This window comes from Protopterus annectens, chromosome 2.part1, assembly GCF_019279795.1.
Source record: "Protopterus annectens isolate FY-2018-M chromosome 2.part1, PAN1.0, whole genome shotgun sequence".
Lineage (NCBI taxonomy): Eukaryota > Metazoa > Chordata > Ceratodontiformes > Protopteridae > Protopterus > Protopterus annectens.
The window spans coordinates 1,934,851,240-1,934,872,211 of record NC_056729.1 but is presented as its reverse complement, the minus strand read 5'-3'; the positions used below and the strand labels follow the sequence as shown (position 1 = coordinate 1,934,872,211).

The following is a 20,972-nucleotide window of genomic DNA, read 5'->3' as shown; positions in this document are numbered from 1 at the left end:
CGAACAGGCAACGTCTAACTGTGAGGCGACAACGCTACCGCAGCACCACCACCGCAGTTAGGTTTAATTATGGAGAGTAATGATTTGTCAGTGATAAGGAGAGGTGTTTTGGTAGTGCAAGGCTGTGTGATGAAGTAAAGAGGTGGGGATTTTTCAAGGTTATGCAGTAGTTTGAAGGTTGTAATTGACTGAGTACAACAGAGAATTATTTAGTTCAAGCCAGTTTAGTTGTTTTATAGAGAGGCAGTGATGAGATCTACATTGTTGGCTGGATGTGAATTTTGCTACTTTATTGTAGCATTGTTCTAGTTTGTGTGATAGAGAGGAGTTGAGATTGACAAGGATAGGAGAATCATATAATAAGATGGGAGTCCAGTCAGTGAGGTAATGTTTTACTCTACAGAGGCAGTCTAGCTTTTGATGCGTCTTCTTTATGTCTTGCTGAAGGTGGAGATCAAATCACACCTAGGAGTTTGGTGTGGGATATCAGTTCTCTGTTGATCTTTTTGCATGGCAGTATATTGAAGGTAGTGTTTTTCAGAGGAATTTGGGTGAACAGTAGTAGTTTTTGTTTTTTTTTATTCAGGAGGAGTTGTATAATACAGAGTAAATGACAAAACACAATATACATGCATTATGTACAGTGTTAATATCGACATTGGCCTACAGTTATAAAAACAGTAAGATACATGACATTCTATACACGGTAAATGACAAAACACAATATGTACATGCATTATATAGAGAGTAGATACCAGTATTGACATGTTGAAAGAATTACAATGAAAATAAATCAGGCAAGTTCCTGCAGAGCTGACCACTGAGCAGTGGTGGTTAGCAGTGCCCTGTTTAGTAGAAGCTGCCTAGACAGTAACATTTCCCCTATAAAGTTAGGATTGGGTCCAAAACCTGTTAAACAGTGTGGCATTGTGCAGAATTAAGCTAAGATCAGCAAGCTTGCACATGTAATAGATCTGCTGCATTCTATTACTATATGACATCTTGCCCTTAACTCCAGAAACTACCCTAGGAGATCCCTGTTAAAACCCAATCCTAATCTCAAAGAGGCCACTCTGTTACAGGGGTGGACAACATGGATATGCAATTTCCAAATGTCACTGTGTCCAGCTTAGTAGGGCTCTCTAAGGCAATGTAACAATTGTTTCATATTCTCAGACAACCGGTTAATCATTAAAGAAAATAACATGGTATGCAAGATTCGTAAGTACACAAATTTCTTGGAGGCAAAAATCCTCCATACAAACGAGGTCGTCAGGAATACTCACAAGGTCTGTGGCTCAACAATTTCACAGATGACTGTAAATTTGGATCTATTATAGATTCCCCCCAAAATACCAACATCTTGCAAGGACATTTAACACAGGCAAATGACTAGTACCAAAGCCATGGCCTACAACTCCATGCCAAAATATGCATTATAATGCCCTTTGGGAAACCATTACTAAAGGTTAATTACTTAATCAATAAAACACCTATTAGAGTCAACCCAGTAGTAAGGGATCTGGTAACATATGTAAATAAAAATCTAGCCTTTGACTAACAAGTACCTAAGATAGTAAAAAACTTATAGCTAAGGGTATGGCATCCAGGTCCAAGGAAGTAAGTACCACTCTCCGCAGCCCTTACCAGAACTATCATTGAATATAATGCTCCTTTTGGCATGAATCTAACTAGACACTTGCAACAGTTGGAACGGCCACAAAGGTATACCAGTCCTACAATCATCCCCTAAAGGCGCTGTCTCTGCATTCAGTCTCCTACAGGCTGAAGAGAGGGGATCTTTGCTTGACTTACAGGGCTTCCTCAGACCCAGCTCTTATAGATCTTTTGCACATGTGCAAAACAAACAGCACTTGAAACACTAGATCCAGGGATCTAAACTTCATTTGTGACATAAACAGAACATGCTGGATTGACAGATATGTGTTCCAAAAATCTTTTCAATATGGGATGGGCTCCAAATCCATGTAAAGCACAGTTCATCCCTGATGCTATTCAAATGAAACCTTGATAACTGGATGGGAAATCATAACTTTACCCCCCCATTGTGGCCCACATGTACCTTATTAACAGAGGACTTTGATAAGAAAAGTATTATCCTAACTAATGCCACCTACAAATCCTTACTTACCTCCCTATTAACATCTCCCCGCAGTGCAGACACCCGTGATACTTGGGACCCAAATGGTTTCAGATGTGTGACTAGCCTTTTAAGGGCCCTAGTGATCGTTAGCCTAGTAAAAACCTATGAAGCTATGAAAAGTAGCACGTGCGCTGTGACTGTAAATACATTATTGGCATTAAGTTATGAAGCCACAACATTCTGGTTGCTTCATAAACCAGTACCAGTACTGATTGGTACACCGTCTGTGACTATCGTGACCCTTAACAGCTTGGACTTAGGGGAAGCTGCCTTCTTCTCCCTACTCTCTTTATAGGTCTGAGCTGATCCCTACATTTGGCCATCCAGTCCTGTGTAAGATTTATTGCCTTGTGGCAGGCCTGAGAGATTATGTGCATTTTTGCAGCCATATTATGTGTGCCGCACTAGATTCCTCGGGCCACATGACCATAGCTGAGCAATGATCCTCTTGGTGACGTAACTGTGGTTTTCACTAGTGTGTTTCTTCTTTAATTAATCAACATGCTAACTGACTTCTATTACATTGCTAATCAGGCTGAGGCTGCATTACACTACCACGTAGCATATGTTTCTGATTTTCAGTGAATATCTTAACTTGCCCAATCATACTGCTGACTCTGTAACTAATTCTAACTGAAAATATTGATTTTTCTACTTTTCCTGGAAAGTACTGTTGAACTGTGGAACTTTGACTGTAAGATGTTATATAAACTAGTTCTAAAACTCATTTTGCCTTAGCCTGTGTTCTGTACTTACATACTTTTATTTTGAATATATGGATTAAAAGAATCATGTTAATGGCCATAACATATAGTTAACATTCTCAGGTGTAATCCCTAAAATTTTGTGCCTGGAAAGTGGAATGCTTAACATACAAGGCCATGTCAAACCCTGAGCTGTTGGACACGGTCCACTTAAAGAAATCCCAATCCCTCAGTGCCACACACTCCAAGGATCTAAACCTTGTCATTACAATGAACAAAACATGCTGGAAGGATAGGTTCCTGACCCAGAGACTCCCCATACTCTGGAATAGACTGTCCATACATGTCAAGCAGAGTGCCTCCTTGGCCCTCTTCAAAAGGAACCTTGACGATTGGATGGGAGATAGGAAATTCACCCCAGGGATCACATCAGTTGCCCTGCTAGACAGGAGTCCAGGGAAGTAAATATTGTGGGAAGAAATATCCAGGGAATTGTTATGGCTAGGCTTGTATAGGCCCTACGGCCGATAGCCTAGTACCAACCTATGAACCTATGCAGGTTTTTAGAACTGTAAATCAGTATTCCTGAGTCTTATATCTATTAAAAATGCTAATTTCATTAATATTACTTTGATAATTGCTTACTGTGTCTTAATTCCTTTCATGATTTTTATCAGTTTTAACTTGTATTACAGTTCCAGACTGTAGCTGAGAAAAAAAAAATCCACTACTGACTCAGTCCACATACCAGGTCTCTCAGTTACTGGAACATTAAGGCCTGCGAGTGTTAAGTACTTTGTACCTGTTTATAAAGTAAGGAAAGTAACAGATGAAATAGGATCGATGTGGCTAATAGAATATCTACAGAGTCTGATAGAAAATGATGTGTCTAGACAATGAAGAATCATAGCTGTAGCAGCAATTGGTCAATGATGGACCTGTTTTATTTTCCATATTTGTCAGCACTGTGAATGGTAACTGTGTTAATCTTAGAATAACTCATTGTGCTTATGATGCTGCTGTATTGGGTTTGTCTGGAAAGTTTCAAGACATTCAGTCCTTGTCTACAGAAAGAATTCATGTACAGTAGAGAGTCAATTATCTGAACTAATTGGGCCAAGAGTAGTTCAGGTAATCAAACATACATTGAACTGGATAAAAAACTTCTAAAATCTTGTTTTTTCTCCACTCAGGGAATACACTTTTCAACCATACAGTAAGTCCAGTGGACAATAAAGAATATTTTTCACACACAACAGGCTACAAGTTCAAAAAACGTTCACAAGGTAATACGTATCATGTTTACAAATTCAGACTTTATGATTTTTACTACCCAAAAACTTTGGAAGATTGGGTTTGGATAACTGACGTTTCAGATAATTGACGTTCAGATAATCGACTCTAACCTGAGGTTTTCTGCTGAACAAGAGAAACTGGATGGAACAGACTGAATTAATTTTATGAAAGCACAAGTAAGTAACTGAACTGGTGTTCCATAGCAAGGTTTGTTAATTGAATGGGTACATCATGTGTATGCTGCAAATCTGGCTATGAGAAAGTAGCCAGGACTTGTATTAGTAAATATGCAGTCACACCCGCAGAAAATCATTACGTTATCATTGAGCAGTATGAAATGTTTGGTAGAATGCCATAGGAAGACAGCTGCCAAAAACTGAAAAAGTTACAGAAATGGTGTTTATTAACAACAAACTTGGGTAATCATGTACCAAATTTTGACTTACTATAAATGTATTTAGCAGTCTAACAACAAAACTGATGTAGCACTTGAATTTAATGGTTACAAATTATATTACATACCGTACCATTCTCACTTTTGCTAACTTGGTGCTTTTGCCAGAATTAATGCCAGCCTGCAGTGTACCAATACAATAGATCATCAAGAGGTCAACAAACTGTAAGTTCCAAGTTATCAAGGCTTCGAGCAGGGGGATTTCCAAAAATGACTGCACAGTGATCAACAGCTTAATTTCAGCTTTTTCACTGTGAAAAAAAGAAACTGCTAGATAAGGGCCAGTAATTTTGCCTGGTTTTGTTTTCCAAACACCTTTATTGAATTATCACTTGTGACGTAAGCAAATTTACATCATATAAAAGTAATCACACTATAATTAACATAAACATTTTACTTCACATATATTGCTATATATCATATAACCTAAGCAACATTACATAAATTATTCAATTCCTGCCTTTTTTAAACAAGAAAACATCTACTTTCTAGATAGACAGTCATAAACTTATACAGAAGAAAACAAACCTCACCAACATGATCCTAGTTGCAAGCATTTTATATCACAAACTATACTGACATACTCCCAGTTGCAAACATTATATATCACTTATAATCTCCCCAATCTTTTTCAGTCAAACATTACATAGCTCATTTAAGTCCTGCCGCCTTTTAAACCTAATTCCTCCCTTGTATGTATTGTTCCCATTTTTCGTATTTGGTTTGTTCCTACCCTTTTCTAAAGATCTCATTTCCAGTTGTTTTATCTTTGCAGTTATATTCAGTACTTCCAATATAGTTAGTAAAATTCAGTTAGACTACTAAGTACACTGCCTGGATGCCAGCAAAGAAGAACTAAGAGAGCCTGAAAGAAAATCATCTAGAAATGGAGAAGAGAAAACAGACTAAAAAGAATCCTGCAGCTGTTCAGCAAAAAGTAGTTCAAACTCCAGCTTGGATACAAGAGATGGCTTCCAAAATAATTTAGAGTAAAAAAAAAATAAGCCAAATGTGCTCAGAGCTGATTAAAATAAATGAAACACATCAACTCATAACAAAAGGCTTGAAAAAATGCAAGAGTCTTAGACAGCTGTTCATATGAACTGATGAGATTGTTCAAGTAGAGCTGTTTCAAAAAATGGTAGTTAGAGGACAAAGCACACAGAGAAAACCTGTGATTTTCTTCTGTACCAGAGAAACTGGAAGGAACAGACTGTATTAATTTTATTAAAGCACAAGTAAGTAATTGAACTGGTGTTCTATAGCAAGATTTGTTAATTGAGAGGGTACATCATGTGTATGCTGCAAACATGGCTATGAGAAAGCAGCCAAGACCTGTATTAGTAAATATGCAATCATACCAGTAGAAAGAGTTAATCCTGACAAAAATGTGGCATAAGGGAAAAATATAAAAAATTAGAGATAGTAAAGTTTGTATGGAAAATCACTGTACACCAGGCAGAAGAGAAGCACATTTATCTCAGCAGTAAGGCAGTGGGGGCAAGGTAGGTTTGAGATTCAAGCTGATTTAAACAGCTGTCTTCAGGATATATCGACAGATAACCTGGATGTCTGGGCAGGGTGCCAAAGCCTAAACCTTCCATGGAGCTGTATTTCTGAAATATGACTTAGTCTTGTGGGCATAAGGGTATGTAAGAAAACGTGTGAGCATAAAACGCCAGGCTATTTCACCACCAGTACAAAAGCAGGTCCCACACTAAAAGTCTGCTCTACACATGGTTGTTGGTACCATTGACCTTCACTGGTTGAAATAGGTGCCCAGTTGGGGAACCTTCCTTTTTCTTAGTAATACTGATGTTTGTTACTCTACTAGATATCAGCTAGGAGTGGAAAGCGTGACTGTGGTAGGCACATTGCCTACAAGGATCTCCACTCCCAGTGCCACTTCTGTTTAGGGGCAGAGCATGATTATAAGAACTGTGCAATTTCCCAGACGTTCATACCTAAAACTTTATGGATATGACTTTTTTTCCTTAGCATGTATGTGAAAATCCATGCCATAAGAGCCTCACCCAAGCTAAGAAGGTGGACCCTTCCACCTCTGACAAACCACCTATCCCTAAGAAGATACCTAAATGGCTTGAGCCAGATATTATGACTGCCCAGTCAGACTCAGACATACCTGCTGAGGTCTCGGAACCTGCTGTACACCTGACACCTTCTCAGATGCCCACAACCTTGACCCCATCTCCACTGCTCAGTCAGCCACCAGCCCTTAAAAGGCCTGCTAGATTTTATAAAGTACCTGAAGATTTAGTTTCTGAGCAAGAATCCCTTGGCAGATCCCTTGGTGTTTTCCTTGGTTACAGACAAGCCTTCAAAACTCCTTACTGCTGCTAATTCTCTTCCCTCAGGCAAAGCTAGCACAGCTATGGATACATTGGGAAATAAGTTATAGACCTCTTCCACTGTATCCTTCAAACCCAGATGAATATATATATTTTGGGAAACTTAAATAAAACTTTGGCTTCTATAAGAAGGGCCAGGCAGTACTGGCCAAGGCTTTACAAGTAGCTTGATGCCGCTTCAAATGCAGTTATGACACAGTGATGGCTTCCTCCATAGGAGCTGCTACAGGTTCTGTTATCAAAAGGTATGCATGTCTACACTGTCAGTCCCTCCATAAAGGCATTAAAGCTAATTTACTAGATTCTTATTTGAATAGGGAAACTTTTTTTGGCACTGATGCAGCCAGCTTGTTTAAAATCCTTGCAAAAGCAGGGGAAAATGATGAAAGATTGCAGACAAATTTCTTACTTCTGTTCCCTGGTATCAGAGAAACTATCCTACAGAGTTCAAAAATTTTGCATGCAGGGAATCTAGGCCCCCCCTTAAGGCCATGAAAATGCCTAAGAAAAAATTCCAAAACTGACCATTCAGGGACTCGGTCTGGAAGGCCTCTCTTCCCAGACAAGTCCACCAGACTACCCTCTGTTCTCTCCCTCCCTCCTGTCTTGGTCCTTCACTATCTCTGTTCAAAAGACTTAACTCTTCTATGGGAAACTAGCAACTCATTACCTCAGACAAATGGGTCCTTTCCATTATTCAACATGGTTATAGAATGACGTGGAAGGAAGGCCCTCTTCAAGGGCATCCCTCCTCCACCTCACAATCAGATAAAATTACTCTCTTCCTTCATCCAGGCTTTACTTGACTGAGGCACAGTAGAACCCGTGCCACATCAGTACATGGGAAAAGAGTTCTACTTCACATTTTTCCCTGTTCACAGAAAAGAAGGAGAATGGAGACCTATACTGGATCTGTCCATTCTCAACACTTTCCACAAGGTGCCCTCTTTAGAGATGCTGTCTCTCCAAACTCTTCTGCACTTCGTACTTCCACAAGCCTTTCTGGCATCCTCGGATCTAAACGACACGTACATCCACATTCCAATCTACCCTACCTTCAGGAAATTTCTGAGGTTTTTAGCTTACTCATTACACTTCCATTTCTCTGCTTCATCTTTTGGACTTTCTACCGCCCCCAGGATTTTCACAGTGTCTAGCTTCTGTCATACCTCTTTGTAGGACTCATGGATTTCAAATTTCCCCATATTTGAATGTCCTGTTAATATAGGCACCCTTTCCACAGACCATTTTATTTAATCTCAGCTTCCTGGTGTCCCTATTACAAAATAAAGGAGTCAAAATCAACTAACAAAAAATGCACACTAGACCCAGCCCAAGACCTAGTGTTCTTGGGCCGCAGGCAAGACACCAAACTCATGTAATGCAGGATTTCCTCTGTCCAGACACTATTTGTAGGATAGTTGTTGCTGTTCACCAGTACTTACTACTTCACTAAAAACAGATGTAACTTTTCTGCAGTTAATGTTAATCTGTTTTTTATTTTATGAGATTTTTTCTTTTATTAGTTTTTTTTCCCATCTCACATAAGCTATCTGTTGCTGATTTTAGCAAACTAAAAGTACAGTATGTATCCTTATTAGTTTACTTTGTATGCATTATTGTATTTGTATATATGGGGCAATCACCATGGACTCCCCACCTAAGTGGTACAAGCTTCGCTAATAAAGTTCTTTTTTACTTCTGCTTTTGGTACCCTTCCCTCTGCTGTCAGTCATCTCTCATGTCCTAGTGCTCCTCTTAAATTGTCCACAGTAAGGCAGAGAAGACATATGGACATCCTGATATGACACAAAGCCACACGTCCAGCACCAAAGAGTGATACAAATTCTTCATTTTAATGTGGCAGCTCCAGCAAATGGTATAAAATTAAACCATATAAGCAGACCGGTTTCGGCAAAAAATTAGTTTTCCTCCGTGCAATAACAATATAAATCACACACAATGCATTTAAATGATCATCCTAATTACAAAACAAGCATCTCACTGGATGATCAACTTAACTCATTAAGGCCAGGTTTGAACAAAGCCCCCAACCTGATAATCCAACTGGATTCTTTTTTGTTTAGCATATTATGCCAGCCTGTCTTAAACATTCTATTCCCTGTGACCTTATCAATGATAAATTTAAACTGTGCCATGATATGGGTCATAGTATGTTTAAATAAAGAACTAGACATTCTTTTATTTCTTATGTCACTGAGATGCTCGGAATTATGAACTTTCAGTTACCTAGATGTTTGCCCCAAATAGAAAGCAGAGCAGGAACATGTAGCTACGTATATGACCCCAGACAGTGCTATGCTGACCTTTTCATGGGTTTTATCAAGGAAAAAATTATTTGACACTAGCCACAATTTATATCTTGATGAGATAGACATCTGGTGGCGTTATCTGGTGATTGTTGGATGGTGTGGAGGGGGGGGTGACACATATGTACAGGAATTTGTCCAGTACCTTAATGAGAATAAGTGGGGCATTCAGTTTACGTTAAATTTTCATATCAATCAGATTAGATTTTTGGATGTTGCTGTTATTAGAGAATCAGACCATACCCTGAGGTTTTTCATAAACATTCCCATACAACACCTTGCTTCATGCCAGCAGTCAACACCCACTACACATCATCTGCAACATCCCCAAATCCCAATTTCGTAGGATAAGGCATGTATGTTCCGCGGATAACTCTTATTCTCATTTCAACAGGATTTGAAAAACAGGTTTTTCAAGAGAGAATATGACATTGACAATATTAGTGAGGCTAGTCATTTTGCCTCACAGCAATCTAGATCTACTCTATTGCAATATCAGCATACTTCCAGGGATGACAACCGAATTGAGCCAGTTCGTTTTGTCACCACTTTCGGACGAAACATTAATACATTTAGGCAAATTGTTGATCACCATTGGGACATTCTTATGGCTAATGATAAGCTTTCTGAGCTTCTTTCTTCAAAATGTCTTTTTTCTTATCAACGGGGTCCCACTTTGGGCTAATATTTTAATCATTATAAACATAAGATGCCCTCTGATACACAGCAGATTACATTACTTGAGGACAAATTGGTGGGGTGTATACCCTGCCGTCATTGTTCAGCATGCATTCACGTACTCAAGAGTAAACAATTTACAAGCAGCAACACATCTAAGGTATATGATGATTTGTGTTTTGGTAACTGTAGCCCTGACTGGGTCGTATACTTAGCCACATGTTCCTGCTCCTCTTTCTATGTGGGGCAAACATCTAGGTCACTGAGGGTTCGTATCTCTGAGCATGTCAGTGACATAAAAATAAAAGAATGTCTAGTTCTTTATTTAAACATACTATTACTCACATCACTGCACAGCTTAAATTTATTATCCTTGATAATGTCACAGGGAATAGAATGTTTAAGACAGGCTGGCATACTATGCTAAACAGAAAAGAATCCAGTTGGATTATCAGGTTGGGGGCTTTGTTCAAACCTGGCCTTAATGAGTTAAGTTGATCTTCCAATAAGATGCTTGTTTTGTAATTAGGATGATCATTTAAATGCATTGTGTGTGCTTTATATTGTTATTGCACTGAGGAAAGCTAATTTTTTGCCAAAACCGGTCTGCTTATATGGTTTCATTTTATACCATTTGCTGGAGTTGCCATATTAAAATTAAGAATTTTTATCACCCTTTGGTGCTGGATGTGTGGTTTTGTGTTTGATTTACTTGGTTTGATCTGTGCACCTGCCATACTTGCGGATCTTCTTGTGTGGAATCATCCTGATATGACAACATACTAAGAGTAGGGAAGTTTTTTCTCCTTTGACCTACCCTTAATCCTCGCTACCTGCGCAGTGATGTTTGTGGTCACATGGTACCATACTGACATCCTCCACAGTGGATGAGCTACCAACACTTCCCCTTGAAATATTGGCTACCCAAAATTGAATTCTAGCCTGCACTTGGGGGGATGGGGGGGGGGGTCATAGCAAAGAAGTAAACCCACCATCCCCACAAGAATGGGGTAGTTGTTTAAACCTTTACTCCCCTCACCCCTACCCCCTACTGTCTCCATTGCATGGGCCTCCTGGTCAAACACAGTTTTTATGGGTCATTTTCACAATTCCATTTACATAAATAAATGGAAATAACAAGATCACATTGCTTGTATCTGGTGTTTATTGTTATAAAACATTTATGTGAATGAAAACCATACAGTCATTAAAATCACCCTTTATCTTTGAAATCGGGTAGTGCTGATTAATTCATGGGAATAAATTGCTTATAGAAGAAGCAGTAGCAAAGTGATACATAATTTATTAATAAGTTGCATACCTCCCCTTTGAGGCAGTCAGGAAATGTTAATGTGATTGTTAACCTTGACCTGTATTTTCTTGGAATTGCTCAAAGGGTTACATTTCTCAACAGGAGTCACGCACTTGTCAGTAGATCACAATGAGGGCTGTATTATTAGTTCACGGTGGAGCTTGGGCTATACCAGATATTCTTGCTGATGGAAGTATTGATGGAGTGAAAAAAGCTGCGAAGGAGGGATTTATTAAGCTGGAAAAGAGTGGAAGTGCAGTTGATGCTGTGGAGGCTGCTGTTCGAATCCTGGAAGACATTCCAGTGTTTGATGCAGGTATAGTAACATGACATTCAGTTGTTATTACCTTTTGAGGTACATCAAAATGGTATTATCTTCATGAGTAAACAAGCCAGTGAAAATTGATTGAAGTCTGCTAATACAGCAAACATTGCAGTTGCTCTAGAACTTTATAGAAATTATGTCATATAATTTATTATATATATATATATATATATATATATATATATATATATATATATGGATTCCTATTACAAGAACGAAAGTTCACAACTTCGAACTTGTAATAGGAAGCCTCACTTATGCAAAAGTTCACTTTAACGAAAGTGAACTTCCTCAAAAGTGCACTTCACCGAAAGTACCGCAGCACAGTGGAGGGCATCAAAAAACAAGCTATGTCCTCCACTGTGGTGCGATACTCACGGACCTTAGGGTTAGATCACGGGTTAGGGTAAGGGGATAGTTAGTAAAGCTATCCCCTTACCCTAACCCATGCCCTAACCCTAAGGTTCGTGACTATCGCACCATAGTGGAGGACATTGCTATGTCCTTCACTCCGCTGCAGTCGTCACAGACCTTAGGGTTAGGGCACGGGTCATGGTAAGGGGATAGCCAGTGATACTATGATGCGTGCCCTAACCCTAAGGTCCGTGAGTACTGCACGGCAATTCAGTACAACGCCCGTTCATTGTACTGAACTTTGCATAAGTGCACTTTCGATTAAGTGCACTTTTGCTGCAGTGTGCATTCCATACACTATTTCGAAGTAGTGAACCTTCGATCTAGTGTATGGAATCCATATATATATATATATATATATATATATATATATATATATATACAGTATATATTGTATTTAGAAATCGAGAGTGGCACTGTTTTCTCTATAGATTGCATTCTTTAATGTTTATACTTAAGACAAAATGAAGCGACTGAAATGGTAATCAATATAAAAAAAACAGTTACAGTCTCTAATTTGATTTCTCCCCCATATATATATGAGTACAGTGACAGTATGGCATTCTTGCTGTTTATGGTATTTTAAATGTCTCCAGACATTGTTAGAAACAATGATGGTGTGTATTTGACAAGGTCAAAGTTCAAAGAAAGTTTTGTGCAGAATGGAAGTGGTGAACATTGAATTAACAAGTAATGGAAGTAACATCTGGGATGGAAAACAGAAAATTCCAAAATGTTCCTTTACAAACAGCACACTGTGGTATATACATTTAATGAGTGTTTGAGATGCCTTTTTTCTTTTTTTGTTTCCCAAACCTGTGATACCACAGACTTACTTTGCTGCTGTACTATCTGTGATCTTTTGTTTCTTTCCACCCTAACCTTGCTCTGACCCTTCCAGACAAACTGTTGAGCTTCCTGAAGAATACAGCTGTAACAGGTATAACATTTTTCACTCTATATGGGCAGGGAATGAGACATGGAGACATTAGCCTCCATCCACCAGAGGTCACTATCCATGACAATTGTCAGAATACCAGGCATCCCTGAGGTGCACCATAAAGTATGCAAAAGTGTGAATCCTCAGGGGCCATTAGGTGCACATTTAGGCACAGTACTATATCGCTGATTTAGTGGCAGCAGTTCATATCCAGGTTCCCCTGGCCTCTTCCAGTTGTTATTTGGTTGAAGTGGTTCATTTCGCTTGCCCCTGGAATGGAGAGTGGGCCTTTGGTACACACTACCATAACTCTTCTGACAGCTAATGCCCATTGTCAAGCTGTGGATAGTCAGGATGTTGCCACATGAGCTGCCACTATACTGATGGGCTGCTTTTTAAGATTGCATTTTTTTTCCTCTAAATCATTTTTACTGAAATTGCGCACTTCATGTGAACACATTAGCTCAACCCACATATTTTATTATTAATTAAATTAGTATTATTATTTATTATTTTATAATAGATTATTATGTTTTACTATAATAAACAGAACTAACGTTTTATATTAATAGAGAGCTCCATCCATAAGTAACAGTTTATACCTTACCTAACATAATTTTATATTCATGGATTCTCTCCTTATTGACTAAAAACCTTCTCCCTCCCACAAATAGGTTCATAGGTGTGTACTAGGCTAATGGGCATGGAGCCTTTACAAGCCTAGCCCATAGGATTACCCTGGCATTGTACCACCCGACCTTAGTTTCCAGTGCCTCTGTCGAGAAAAGCCACTGGATTGATCCTCGGGGTGAATTTTCCATTTCCCATCTATTTATCAATATTTCTCTAGAAGAGGGCCAGTGAGGTGCTCTGCTTGACATGTATGGAAGTCTGTTTCATAGCATGGGCAATCTCTGGGTTATGAACCTGTCCCTTCAGCATGTTCTGTTGATTGTGGTAATGAGATTGAGGTCTCTGGAGCGTGTGGTGCAGAGGGATTGGGATTTCTTTAGATGTAGCATTTGTAACAGAGCTGGGTCAGACATGGCTTTGTAAGTCAAGCAGAGATTGCCTCTAAGTAGGAGATATGAGACAGAGAATAGTTGGAGTTTTTTGAGTCTGTCCATATAGGACAAGTGCTTAAGGCCTAGGATCCTCTTTGTGAGGTACTTTTGTGGCCTCTCCAGTTGTTGCAGGTGTCTAGTGAGGTACATGCCAAATAGGGCATTGTACTCAATGATTGGCCTAATGAGGTAAGAGTAGAGGGAGACAATGACCTCTTTCTTCCTGGATGCAAAACCCTTAGTAATGAGATGTGCCACATAGGATTTTCTGACCACAGTAGCAATGTGGTGGTCAAAAGTGAGGTTGCTGTCAGCCTGTGTTCCCAGATCTCTTATAACGCCTTCTGTGTTCAGTGGACTACCATCGATGTGGTAATTCAAGGGAACCAAGTTTTTCCCAAGGGGGATGATGACACATTTTTGGCATTGAGCTTAAGGCCATGGTTCTGATACCAGTCATTGGTCTCAGTGAGGCCTTTCTGTAGGATGTCAACATCACTTGGGGAGTTAATAATAGCTCCAACTTGCAATCATCTGTGAACTTTGTCAGCCAGAGTGCCTTTGTGTTGGTCTGGACTTCAGAGAAGTAGATACCAAACAGGAGAGGACCCAGGACTGAACCCTGTGGGACTCCACTCGTGATTGGTTGGCAGTCTGACTTGGAGTCAGCTACTTTCACACTGTGGGTTCTATCTGTGAGACAGTTTGCAACCCACCTAGTGATATAGGGGTTGATACCTAGCTAAGTGAGTTCTTCTATGATTCCTGAGTGGGGAATGGTATCAAAGACTTGGCCAGATCAAGGTAGGCTATATGAACTACCTTGCCTTTATCCACAGCTCTAGTGACTGACTCAAAGAAGTCGACCAAGTTGTGCAGGCATGATCTACCCTTCACAAAACAAAACAAAACTGTGTAGGCTCCAGAGTTTGGAGATTCCCTATATCCTTGTGTATTAGGTCCATGATGATGCGTTCCATAGCTTTGCATATCAGACCTGTCAGACTAATGGGGCGCTAGTTACCAGGGTCTGTAGTTGCTCTTCCTTTGTGGAGAGGGATGACTGTAGCAGTGTGCCATAAGGCAGGGACAAAGCCTGAGGTGAGGTTTTGATTGAAGAGGACACAAAGGTGAGGTGCCACTTCACTCTGTAGTTTATGTAGAACACAGCCAGGGATATTGTCAAGTCCCACAGAAGCTGTATTCTTGGCCTTGGACAGTGCTGTTTTAACCTGTGCAGCAGTAATACTGGGTGTCTGGCAATCTACTGCTATTGTGATTGGTCCTTGGGGGGGAGGGGTAAAGTTAGCACTGAATCCGTCAGCCAGTATATTGGCAATATCTGTTGTCTCTGTATAGGAGGTAAAATTGTGCAGTAGCTCGGAGAAAATCTCGGTATTGCCGTGGAGATTCTTTACATAACTATAGAAGGCCTTGTGGTTGTCTTTACTATCTGCTGCAATTCTGTTTTCATAACTAGCTTTAGAGGATTTGATGAGGGATCTCAACTTTTTGTTGAGGCAGATAAGGGAGTTTTTCCAGTCTTGAGACTTCACCTTATTCCGCATCAGTTTCCTCCTTCTGTTGCAGAGTTTGTTTATGGCAGGGGACCAGCTGATTGGCTTCTGTTGAGTATGGCAAGATCCATGCATTTGTGTGCGTGTTCATATAGTGCACTGATGTATGATTCGGCACTCATGCAACTATTTTCCATTTGCATGGTAGCTGTGAAGTTAGCCACCTCTATTTTTAGGAGCCCAATATTAGCTTTGGAGAAGTTTTTCATGGTGGTTACCCTTCCGGGGGGTGGGGGTGGGAGTGTGTGGCGAATGTGGATTTCCAAGGTGATTTGTTTGTGGTCGGATATAACCAGGGAGAAGTTGACTATTGGTGTAGAGCAACAATCACCCATGTTAGTAATGGCCAGGTCAAGGATGTTGCTACCTCTAGTGGTGGTAAGAATGAGCTCATCCAGGGCATTGGAATTAATGAATTCCAGGAAACGTTGGACAAGTGGTACATGAGTAGTTTTCCCAGTTAATGGTGGGGTAGTTGAAATTACCCAATATGAGAGTGTTAGGTTGGACTCTAATATTCTCCAGGGTGCTTAGGAATGTGGAGTGTGAGTCTAGGGACATGGTTGGGGACCTATAGCAGGCTACGACCTGAATCACTGTCTTACCCAATGTTAGCTGCACATAAAGTATCTCAGATGCATTATATTGGGCTACCAGTCTGGAGGTGTGCGTATCCTTTATGAATATGGAAACACCACTGCCTTTGGAGCTTCAGTCCAAGTTCTGGGGCCGAAAAGTGTGGAATGATTTGTAGCCTGCTAGTGCAGGGGTGCTTTCTACTGCCTTGAATCAGGTCTCTGTTATAGCACAAATGTCGATGTTCTCCATTTTAAGGAGTGCTTCGAGTGAGTGTATTTTGAGATTTAGACTTCTAGCATTGAGCAGCATGACCCTCAGACTGCATTTGTTTGTAGCTGTTACGGTGGTAATTTGGTCTTTGGAACACTGCCTAAAATTGTAGCACTCACCTTCCTTGCCTCTCTTCCACTGCAGTCCTACTTTAGCCTACCTTGCTAAACCACATCAGATTTCTCCTTTAAACTTTTACTTAACTTTTGTTATGTTCACTCATTGTTACCTGCCCTAACTTTTCTTGCTTAATTATTTATATCCCTTACATTTCATCCCTTTGCTATTTCCTTTTTAACCATCTGCTCCTTTCTTCTCTCCTCCATAACCCTTGCTCTTCTTTGGAGATAACATTTTCCATTAAACTGTGCAGTTTTTATCAGACAATATCTGTCAGCTTCTCGGCAGATAGCACAATTATATTTTTCTTTCAGTCCGCAAAAAATCTATAACATGCACTATTAATTGCCATCAGTTATGTACATGAACTGACAGTCTATGCATGCATTTTGACATATGAAAATAAGATAAAACTTATGTACATAGTCTTGACCTTGTACATTGTTCAATGTATTCATGCAGTTTTGTGTACATTATCCGTGTATTGGGAAGAGTTTTTTTATCCTGAGATTGTGGTTTGCCATTTCTTAATGCTAATGCACTGGTCTAGAAAATATCATTGACAAATACTTGCTGCTCGTATGGTTTCCATTCTCCTGAGATGTGTTTTCCAGAACCCTTTTTTATGGGTGCTTCTTTGGCATGGCATGAGAATGCACTGGTCCTTAGAATATCAGTGACAAAGGCAGGGATTCAAATCCATTCATTTGATTTTTTTTTCTTGCTCTCCTGTTTTCCATTTACCTGAAATGAAGTTTCCTATCATCAGTTTGTAAATTATGTCATAGAGTTTGGCATGTTCCTACACATTTCATTTATAGATCCTGCTAATGTAGTTGTGCAAAAAAGTTGAGAAATATGAGTTACTATTCCACCTCCAACCTGGCCATTGCTTATTTACTTACCTTTTGCCCTACCCTCTGCTTCCTTCCCCTTTTTATCTCTGTCCTATACTCCCATTGACAACCAACAGTGCATTTGAAACTTAGAGGCCACACAGAAATGGCTGACAATTAAAAATTGTCTTTCTGTGGTCATACATTGCACAGCAGTTGGCAGAGAGCAATGTTGATGGCCATTTATAACAATAGAGAAACAGCAGTCCATATCCTACAGCAAAAATGATGAAAATCCGTGGCATGCTCTAATCGGTCACATAAATTAGCTAAGCATCTGTGTACATATCACTCTACAATAAAGTACATTTAATATGTTTAATCTAACTCATTTGATGCCCTATTGTACTCATGCAATTATTTTTACTGTGTCAGTGCACTGGTTGTTGGTTTTGAATCCCTATGGTGTTGTAAAATAATGTTTTACAATGTTCGGTCTGCAGGCAGCACATGTGCATGTGCTATATTTCACTGATAGGTAGGTATGTCTGTGTCTCTGTGTGTGCATGTGTGTATGTGTCTTTGTGTGTGTCTGTGGACTAGTTTGACAGGTTTATTTTTAAAGCACTGGTAAGGAGCATTTTGGTAGAACAGTCATGTTTTTTATTCCCTTGAAGAGTGTCTTTCTTTTCTTGTCATCATTCTGTAGATGTGCTGCAGTTCCCCGATATGTGGGTGTTATGACCACTTGTTACTCTGACAGCTTCAGTGGCGCCACTTTCATGACAATTTCATTGGCTCCCCTTGCTTATGCACTGGTATAGAGCATTTCAGTAGAAAAGGCATGGATTCAATTTCCATGAGGCCTGTTTGTCATTTCTTGACATCATTCTGCACATACGCCACATTTCCATGATATATGTGTGTTCTGACTACATGTACTTTGCTTGCTGCAGTGGCTTTTCTGTTAGGAACTTGTGGTGGATATAGTGACATAGGGACTGCATAGATGGTTTGACTCCCCAGAGGCTATTATATTTTCCTTTTTTAATAACAGAACATTATAGTACAGCTCCACTGCTTACACTCTGGTATTGTCAGGACGGGTGCAGGTCAGTACACCATGTTACTTTATTGTACCCACCTTTTCCTGTCTGGATTTCACATTATTGTATATTTACATATTATAATAACAACTTTTTCATTCTACTTCTCCTACATGCTTTATTGCAACTCCCTTTGCAGTTTTTTATGTCCATCTCTCTGGAGTCTGTTGCTGTAGTATAACCTGCACTCCATCCTCAGCCATCCATGATATATATATATATATATATATATATATATATATATATATATATATATATATATATATATATATACAGGGTTCCAGTTACTACATCAAAAACTGTAAATGTCGAATGGCCTAAAGGCCAAAAATACCAGACCTCAATATGCTTTTTGTGAGATCGCAGTACAGTGAAGATCGGAATATTTTCCCTTTCCTCACTGTAGTGCTATCTCAGAGTTGGTATATATATTTAATGGGGTGTGTGGAGGTGCAGCCCCCCACAGTAGCGAGTTAGAGGTCTGGCATTTTCAGTCTTTAGGTCGTTAGATATTTGCAGTTTTCGATGTTAATATAGACCCTTTGTATAAAGATTGTCGTACATAGAATCATACTATCAAAATAAAATACTAGGCTGTTGACCCTAGGCATTTTTTCCCAAAGGTTTTATGGGGATTTATATACATGGGTATAGGTCACCAAGCATTTACAAGTTTCATTTTCAACCAGGGGCATATTTACAGTTCCCCGTACACTGGTCCAGGTTTTGCTTGAATAAGTACATGGAAAACCTGTGCTTCACATGGAAGGAGAGCACCTGTGACATATACCTGTGCCATCAGTATTTCTTGTCTGTGCTATTTAAATTGCAGGCAAGGTTTACGTCCCTGGATTGAACATTCCTGATATGCTAATTCTATGGATATGAAACAGGTCCTTTAGGGCCAAGTTGGAGGATGTTTTGTAAGTCAGGCATAGGTTCCTTTTAGCAGACTGTAGGTGATTGAATAAAAGGACAAGGCTTTGAGGTGACCTGCATCAGACTTGTTTTCCACACTATTCTCTTTTTGAGGAATCTTTGTGGATGTTCCAGTTATTGCATATGCCTGGCCAGGTGCACACTGTAGAGGACACTGTGCTCAATGACTGGCCTTATGAGAGCAGAGTACAACAGAACAATGACATATTTAGGTCCAGATGCCATGCCCCTGCTTATAAGTTGTGCAGCATAGAATGAGTTCCTCGCTACAGTAGACACATGATGGTCAAATGCCAAATTACTGCCTATATGCATTCTCAAGCCCCTGTCTACTCATGGGGTATATTGCCAATATACTAGTTTGCTAGAGTGATCATCTTTCAAAAAGATACTGTGATGCACTTTTTGGCATTGAGTTTTAGTCTATGTCAGGATTTTTCAGAGAATATTTCTGTCTTGGGGGATTTAGTGGCTGCATGGAATTTGCAGTCATCCGCAAACTTGGTCAGCCAGGGGCCATTGATGTTAGCCTTGACCTCAGAGAAATAGATGCCAACATTCTTGACCCCAGCACTGAGCCCTTAGGCACCTCACTAGTAACTGACCTTTTTGTGGAGTTAGACTCCCTTATTCTAACTTCTTGGCTCCTGTTTGTAAGCAGATGGCTATCTAGTGGGTGATGTTGTGGATTATACCTAGTTCAGTGTGCTTTTCTACAATGCCTGAGTTGGGTATTTTGTCAGACACTTTGGCCAAGTTGTGGTAGGTAGTCTGCCTCATTTTGCCCTCATCCATTGCTTTGGTGACTTTCTTGAAGAAGTCCATCTGGCTATGTAGGCAAGACTCACACTTTACAACGCCAAAATTACTTGGGTCCAATGTTTGTAGGTTACCAATGTCATCATTTAAGATGTCCACGATTATTCTCTCCATAGCTTTGCATATCAGGCTAATCAGACTTATGGGTCAGTAATTCCCCAGATCCATGGATAGCTTTCCCCTGTGCAGCAGGATAACAATTGATGTCCTCTATTTGTTTGGCATGAAGCCTGTTCAGAGACTTTGGTTAAGTAGTGGTTCTAGTGGCTCTCAATAGTTCATGTTTCATGCTGTTAAGAAGACATCATGAGAGATTATTGGGACCCATCAGTGCATTGTTCTTAGCCTTGGAGAGCACCTTGATCACCTGTTCTCTAAAGATGGTTGGAGGATTTATGGATGTGGGTATTTCCTTAGGGGCATCTGGTGGGGAAAAGAGGTAAAGCTGGAGCTAAATTTATAAGCCAGGAGGTTTGTTATATCTTCAGGCTCCATATAGGTGACACTGTTTACAATTGATACTGTACACTGCTGTGTATTGCCTTTGTGTTTACAGAAATAGCTGAAGAAAGGTTTGTGATTGTCTTTCACCTAGGAGCTAATTTTACCTGAAATTTGGCTTTGGTAGACTTGATATTAGCCCCCAAAGTTACTTGTTTAGGTTGATAGGCATCAC

At 39.8% G+C, this 20,972-nt stretch overlaps 1 protein-coding gene across 2 annotated transcripts in view; it reads left to right on the top strand.

The window, feature by feature from the left end:
- Positions 1-20,972, top strand: part of LOC122794696 (isoaspartyl peptidase/L-asparaginase-like) — a 1,819,013-nt gene that overhangs the window by 278,481 nt on the left and 1,519,560 nt on the right. For both annotated transcript variants that reach the window (XM_044063331.1, XM_044063329.1), the window contains exon 2: positions 11,410-11,623. In XM_044063331.1, the coding sequence (XP_043919266.1) occupies positions 11,437-11,623 (187 nt within the window). In that variant the 5' untranslated portion in view covers positions 11,410-11,436. The remainder of the gene's footprint in view (positions 1-11,409; positions 11,624-20,972) is intronic.